We start from the raw sequence: 7,206 nt of genomic DNA, 5'->3' as shown, positions 1-7,206 counted from the left end.
TTGGTGCACTAACAGCATGCTTTGACATCTACAAAGACCATTAAGGGGCAGGAGCAGTTTTGTCAGCAGCATATTGCTGCTTCAACAGAGGTCTCCACAGGCGTTGTTCAGCAGGGACCTACTCTGCCAGTCACCTGGCTTGTGCACACAAATGTTGCTGAAATAGTTGAGTTTCTGCTTGGAACATGCCATGCCTGAACCAGAGCTGGCATTTGTAAATAAGTCATGAGCTCTGTAAGAGTGATAATTCTTTTCTGGGTTAGGAATGTATCAGAAGTAAAATATTTACTCAAAAAATCAGTTTATCTTTCAGCATCCCTTGGAAATATGTGACAATCAGAAGGAGAAGTGCTATTTCTTTACTCTATGAGATACTGGGGAAGGGTAAAAATCCCTAATACAGTATATGATTTTCATTCAATTACTTATTTCCATTGCATACGATCTAGTTATGACAGACAATGATGTATTCATTTAAATGCTTCTTATTTACAATTTTCTTACACATCTTACACCTTTATTTTTCAGCTAATTCATAAAACTCTGCAGTACAGGTGGGGTCAGGTCTGATTAGTCTCTTAGTGTTATTTGAACCCCCACTGAGCACGTCTGCATCCCTTCCAGGGGAGTGTTAATTCCAGAGCCCATGTGAGATTAAGAACAGACGTAAGAAATTCCCTGCGTAAAAAGAAATGGGAAGACCAGGAGTTTGAAGTGGATCATACACATGAAAACTACATTACTCCCTGAAAACGTAATTCCATCATCCTATGTAAAAAGCAAAATAATGACTGGGCAAGCCTCAATGCACATAAAGCAATACTGTCTAATAAGGAGAAACCTTTTTAACATCTCTTCAATATCAGAGTCTAAAAAAAAGCTATGTCCAGTGGCCACTTCCACGTTTTAAAGTTTGAAAAATTGAATCTGTAAAATTAAATGTAAATCTGTAAAAATGTACATCTATGAAAGTAAATCCTGGGAGTCTGAAAAGTTTGCTAAATGAAGAAAGAAGATGAAAAAAAAAGACCCTAGTATCCTACAATATCCTGAGTTGGAAGGGACCCACACAGATTATTAAGTCTAACTCCTGACTCCATACAGGACCACCACCTCTCTCTCAAAAGAAAAAAAAAAAAAAAAAGACATTACAAAACGTTGAAAACATTCAAACTCAAATAGTAACCTTTCTGTATTTTGCATTGCCTACGCAATGTGAGTTCAGGCCTGCTTTCCAATAACACCTACACAGAGTTTCTCCAAAGGCAATGTTGGCATCATCAGCTGCAAATAATATTACATTTTCAAAGCTGAAGACATTTTCTTGTAGTTCAGATCCTAAATGTTCCAACACACGTTGTGATGTTTCATTGCTATCTTGCAAACAAGCAGCACAAGATGGGTAATATTTTCTTTTAACTGTGCAACAACAGGCAATTTAAAATACTTTAATATTTCCACAGTTGGAGGAGTCATTGGCAATGGATATACATATAGCCTTTCTAATGAAAATATTTTTTCACAATGAAAAAAAAATTAACACATTGTTAGGCACAAGATGCTTCTCCACTAGCTGTCAGTGATGATGACATTTAATTCCTTAAGCCTCCTGACAAAGATATCCATGTCCTTCTCACTGCCTGACTTGAGGTAGTATATTAAATTATGGCTAGACAAATGCAGATTTTTCTCATTGATCCTCCATGCTGTGGTGTTCTTGAGATTCATGCTGCCACGTATGACGTTGCCAATGTCATCCGTGTCCCTGCAGCACGAAGAAAAGGAGAGTGAGAAAACCCTGGAAAGCAAACTTGGTACCACCTTGGCAGACAGTGCTGGGGGATGCCTGGGTTGGATTTTCACAGAATCACAGAACAGCTGAGGTTGAAAGTGACCTCTGAAGATCACCTGGTCCAACCCCCCTGCTGAGCAGGATCACCTAGAGCACCTTGCGCAGGATGGCATCCAGGCAGGTTTTGAATATCTCTCCAGAGAAGACTCCGCAACCTCTCTGGGCAACCTGTCCCAGTGCTCTGTCACCCTCCCAGTAAAGAAGTGCCCCCTCATATTGAGCCAGAACCTCCTGGGCTTCAGTTTGTGCCTCTCGTCCTGTCGCTGGGCACAACTGAAAGGAGACCAGCTCCATGCTCTCGACACCCTCCGCTCAGACATTCAAACACATTGATGAGCTCTCCCCTCGGTCTTCTCTTTTCCAGGGTAAAAGGGCCCAGTCCTTGTACTGGGGAGCCCAGAATTGGACACAATACTGTTATTGTATTTTGTGCTGCTTTGCAGCCCTGATGTCTGGGGGCTCTCTGCCTTCCTTGCAGTGCAGAAGGCCCCAGATCTGCCCTCTGGCCTGGCCCGGCTCCCTGCCTGAGGCTGTCCCCGCCTGCTGCTGGGTTGGGGAGGCCTTAATGGGAGCCGTGCACTCCCCTCTCCTTCCTCTCCACAGTGGCAGAGCATATGTGATGAAAAGGATCCTTTTTAAAAACCTGTTCTCATCTGGGGTGTCTGGCTGCCTCAAACCACAAAACCCCGTGCTAATCTCTTGACTTCCAGACAGTGACTTACCAGTAATAGTGAAGCCACAGGCCCTTGATTTCAAAACAGCGATTCTGGTACCAAAATACATAATTTGTCCATTTCTTGAAGTGATAGATTTCCACGTCCATGGATGTGGGATGCAGAGGACTAAACAGAAAGCTGGAACAGAAAGTGAAAGCAACTTTTTTTTTTTAAGGGACTTCCCAGCAGTAGGTGGGGCAACATGCAGGCGAGGAGCTCAGCTCTGACTCCGAGCACTGTGCAGCCAGGAAATCATCCCCGTCCAGTTACCGAGGGGCAGTGGCACACTCGGCGGGACAATGTGACCACCCGTCAGTGTCAGCCCAGGCACGGCAAGCAGGCGGCTGGTGGCTGGGGTCAGCCCAGAGTCCAGGCTGTCAGGCAAGCCCAGGGTGCTGAGGCAGGCCTGAGGTCAAGTCATGAAGTCTGTCTTCAGGTTGGGGTTTGGCTCACAGGGGTCCGCAGCCAGGGCGGGTATGGCTGTGACACAGCTGTGTTGTGGCTCAGGCTGGGGACATGTGTGAGAGCCCTGGCTTGAAAGCAGATCTGGAGGGACAGGGCACAACCGTTGCTGATGCCTCTAGCTTTCTTCCCTATGGCTTTCTTCGAGGTGACCTCCAGTGCTTTCTCCAAACTTGCCCAGGAAGCCAAAGCACCAGGAAGGGAGGATGCTGAAGGTGCTGACACCCAGCTCCTCCATGCCCTGTAGCCACATCTGCCTCACAGCTCCAAGCACTTCATTTTTGCAGTGGGACCCTGGGCCCTGCCTGGCTCTTGCACTTCAGGACAACACAGCCTCGCACATGAATGTCTGCACAGCACCAGAGCCCGTGTCCCGCTCCATCTCACGAAAGCACTGACGCTTCCTGTGATTAACTTGGAGACGTTACAGAGCCACAGATTCTCCAAAGACACGTTGGTGGTTGGATTGGCTTCTACATCAGTGTTCATGAAGTGAAAGCCATTAAAGTTTTCAATCTTGAAATAGCTAATGTGTCGCAAAAAGGAGAACAGTTTAACTTGTCTGGAAGCCAAGCTGCAAGAAAGACAGTCCAAGGGGAGAGCAGACACTTAATTCTACCATCTGGCACTGAGCCTCCATGCAAATGGAGAAGTGGCAAGAGATTTCCAGGTAATCAATTGCTTGCTGCCAAATCCTTCCCCCAGGTGCCCCTTGCAACCACAAATGCTCCAGCTCTGACTCTAGAGATGCTTCCCCCCAGATTCTCAAGGCCTACTTTCGAGGACTGCTTTTCCACTGGTGGAAAAATGCTAGCATGGATCTGGTGGCAGAGAACACGAGTGTTCGAGATGACAGCTGTCCTCAGACTCCAGTCCCACTGAGTCCTGTGATGCCAGTTGGGAATTACTCACCTCGTTGTGCTGGAATATCTGAGTCTGAGAGTCTGTGCAGTGAAATATTTCAATTATGGCTCTTACATCTTTTAAGGTTCTTTTCAAAATCTTAGCATGAATTCTGCACCCTTTAGCTCCCATTGTTTTCCCTTCAGTAACATGGTTCAGCCTCTTGCTTTCAGCTGAAACCCATTGTCCATTTACAAAGGGATCTGTTGTGAATTTCTCACTCAGGAGTTTTTGGAAGCTCAGGTCTTTGGCAGAGAAGTCCAAGGAAATTTTGCAGGAGAAAGGGAAAAAAAAAAAAGAAGTATTGTGATCTTCTAGATTTCCAGCAACAGCAGTTGTCACTTATTTTCCACCTCGCACACAGGTGGCAGTGCCAAAAGGCTGGGACAGGCTCCGCTTCGGGAGTCGCAGCGCCTGTTTCCATCACCACCACACAGAGAAGCCTTGGAGGTATTCATTCATGCCCTGAAACAGGAGTGCTGGAAGGTTAAGTGGATATTTAAAAAGCAAAGCAGAAAGCAAGAAAAATAATTTTAATAAAATGTATTTAAAAGCAGCTGAGTACACATAAAGAAATAGAGGGCGTTGCCAGCACACAGTCACTACATAGCATGTCAGCATGCCCAGGGCCTGCCCAAGGAACAGAAAATCCATGCACGTCCTAGGATTGCTGTCTTGGCCAGTGTGGAAGAGAGAACAATGAATGTTTCTGTGCTTAGTGCAAACCCTTCTGCAAGGGTCAGCCCAAGGGTGAAGCAGCCATGCCGCCAGGCTGGCTGCATGCTGGCAGGGGTCCACAGGTTGGCCCACAGCAGGAACATGGGGAGCTACTGGTGCCATCAGCCCATGCCTGCCAACGCCACTGTCAGTGATGCCTAATGCATGGCAGCTGTCTGAGCGCAGAGGCCATGACACCCACAGAGCTCTGCTGCTCGGTGCTGGCTGAGCCCTGGCTGGCAGCACCTTGGCTCCCTGGGGTGGGAATGTCCAGAATGGGGGCACTGGGCTGGGCAGCTTGGTTTGAAGCCTCCCAGAAATGCTGAGCTGCCAGAGAATGCCCTGAGATGAAGACGACGCTGCTCAGAGTGCAGTAGATGTGATTCCCTTCTTAAGCAGATCAGGGAGGAAGAGCTGACTTGCCCCCATTCACGTGCAGCTGAATACCAAAATGTCTATGAAATGTAACTCCACATCTGCCTATTAGACGAACATTTTGGTGACAGCAAAAACTAGTGATCAAGCAGTTTGGAGTCTGGGTCCTGTCCAGAGCCCATAAGGAGAACAGCAGTGTTCCTTCTGTGGGCGGGGGTGATGGGCAGTGGTGTGATCCCACTGCGTGCCACTGCCCTCGCAGGATGGTCACAGGGCCAGGGGGGCAAGCGCAGCAAACACCCCGGGTGCCACTCACACTCCCCTTTCTCTGCCAGGCCACTTGTACACCATGTCCCCCATGAAGGAGCTGCACAGCATGGACTTCAAAACTGAGTCATTATGAGCTGGGAGAACACAAGACAAAGTATATACCATGCCAGAAATACCACTGTCACAGCAGCACCTCCTACTCAAATACGACAAGAAACTGAGACGTTTTTACACCTTCCATGTAAGTGAGTTTTGCACCCAGTGTCCCCTCCAGAAGCTGCTTCTTACCTGGCTGTGCTGCGGCAGGAGTCTAGCTGCAGGGACGTCTCAGCGACGGGGCTGCTGCTCAGCGGGACGGCTCTGCTCTTCTCCGGCCCTGGAGCCAGGGCTCTCCCTGCACCTTCCCAGTGGCTTTGGCTGGCAGAGGTGGGCAGCCACAGCCCTGCAGGGTCTCAGGCCAGCATGTGTGGCCACAGAAAGCAGATCTGCAGGGTCTCAGGCCCTCTCAGCCTGATCCCATATCTGAAGGGGCTCTTCAGACATCAGGGAAGCCACTGGGCTAAAATGAGCCTGGAGCCAGTGCTGCTGAGACCGCTTTCCAGTTGGCCATCATCTCTAGTGTCTGATGTGCCATGCAGGGGCCTTGGCATGCCTGTGAGACAGTGGCAAGCTGAACACCAGGGCTGGTTCAGACTAACAGCCCTGCCTTGTCTCCCTTCTCAGCAGCTCTGTCCCTAGAGGAAGGACCAAAGGCGGCCAGAAGCATGGACTGCTCAGATGAGCCACCTCAGGTTAGCAGCAGCCCCATCTCCTGCTGCACTGGCAGGGGACTCCCAGTGACTGGGAGAAGGCAGAAAAGGCCTCGAGATGAAGAGAACAGAGCTCAGAGATGTGGATGCTGCTTAGCAAGGATGTAGAGATGTTTTTGCTCATGAACAGAATCCCACGCATTTCCACTGCTTTCTGCAGAGGTGCTCCCAGCACACCTTCCCAATAGCTCTGCTCTGTGGTCACCGCTTCTTCCAGGCTCTTTGAAGACTGGGAAATTCTTGTCCAGGAGAAGCCTCCACTGTGCAGAAATGTCATGGAAACACCCTGAAAAACACTCCTCATCTGAGCAAATGGACATGCTGACGGATCCAAAGTCACAGCAATAATGTCCCCCATCCTGGAAGTGCGTGAGGATGTTTTTAGCTACCCAAATAGGCTTTTCTTTTTGATGACCTGCCACCAAAGTGATGTGGTACATAATTTGGTCACCTACTCTACTCAGGTAGTGCAGCCCATGGAGGTTAGGGGAACTTTATCACATGGATGATGGATTATGAACAGAAGCTCCCATATGACATTTAGCCATTCTGAGTGCTGACAGAGAAAATTACCTTGGCTCTTAAATTCCACACCACACCCTTTACTTAGCATTTTCTTGGTTGTTTTTGTGTACTGCCATTACTAAAATCAGATGCACAATACCATGCTGAAGAGAGTCAGCTGTCCTCAGAGCCCTCCGAGCAGGGTTCTCTAGGAGAAGGGGAAGCTACTTGGCTGTCGGGGGAGCAAGAAGAGTCAAGGGTGTAACAACCACTTCAGCCCTTTTAAGCCTCTACTGTGAATTGTTGCCAGTTGTATTAGGCTTAGATCCCATGCAAGCAGGCCGACAAAAATGATAGACTATTTTGCAGAATATAAATGATGCAAGAAAAGTAAAGCCTGAGAATAAGCACACGGTGCCAGGTTTCCAGCAACTGTAAACCAGTGAATCACACTTGGTTTCTGTCACCTTTGGATGTGGCCCACAATCCTGAAGTCACAGAAGAGAACACAAAATGAACAGAAAGAAAACAAGATCCAAAAGAGGTGAGAAGTGAATGTGATTACCTGCAAGCAGATAGAGCAATGTTTGCTTTTCAA

General features: G+C 48.1%; 1 protein-coding gene across 1 annotated transcript; it reads right to left on the bottom strand.

The window, feature by feature from the left end:
* Positions 1-1,181: 1,181 nt before the first annotated feature.
* Positions 1,182-4,393, bottom strand: LOC121058937 (oxysterol-binding protein 2-like). The gene is made up of 2 exons (XM_040535110.1): positions 2,575-4,393; positions 1,182-1,765 (listed from the first exon to the last, which is right to left on the bottom strand). The coding sequence occupies exons 1-2, from the start codon at positions 2,673-2,675 to the stop codon at positions 1,570-1,572; spliced, it is 297 nt and encodes a 98-aa protein (XP_040391044.1). The 5' UTR covers positions 2,676-4,393; the 3' UTR covers positions 1,182-1,569.
* Positions 4,394-7,206: the final 2,813 nt, after the last annotated feature.

Source organism: Cygnus olor, chromosome 23, assembly GCF_009769625.2.
Source record: "Cygnus olor isolate bCygOlo1 chromosome 23, bCygOlo1.pri.v2, whole genome shotgun sequence".
Classification (NCBI taxonomy): domain Eukaryota; kingdom Metazoa; phylum Chordata; class Aves; order Anseriformes; family Anatidae; genus Cygnus; species Cygnus olor.
Note: the sequence above shows the minus strand (reverse complement) of the source record. Positions and strands in the feature narration are given on the sequence as shown.

Coding starts and splice junctions, on each gene's coding strand:
- LOC121058937 (XM_040535110.1), bottom strand. CDS start 2,675: ATGGACGTGGAAATCTATCACTTCAAGAAATGGACAAATTATGTATTT. Junction 1,766..2,574: donor CTGTGGCTTCACTATTACTG/GTAAGTCACTGT, acceptor TTCGTGCTGCAG/GGACACGGATGACATTGGCA.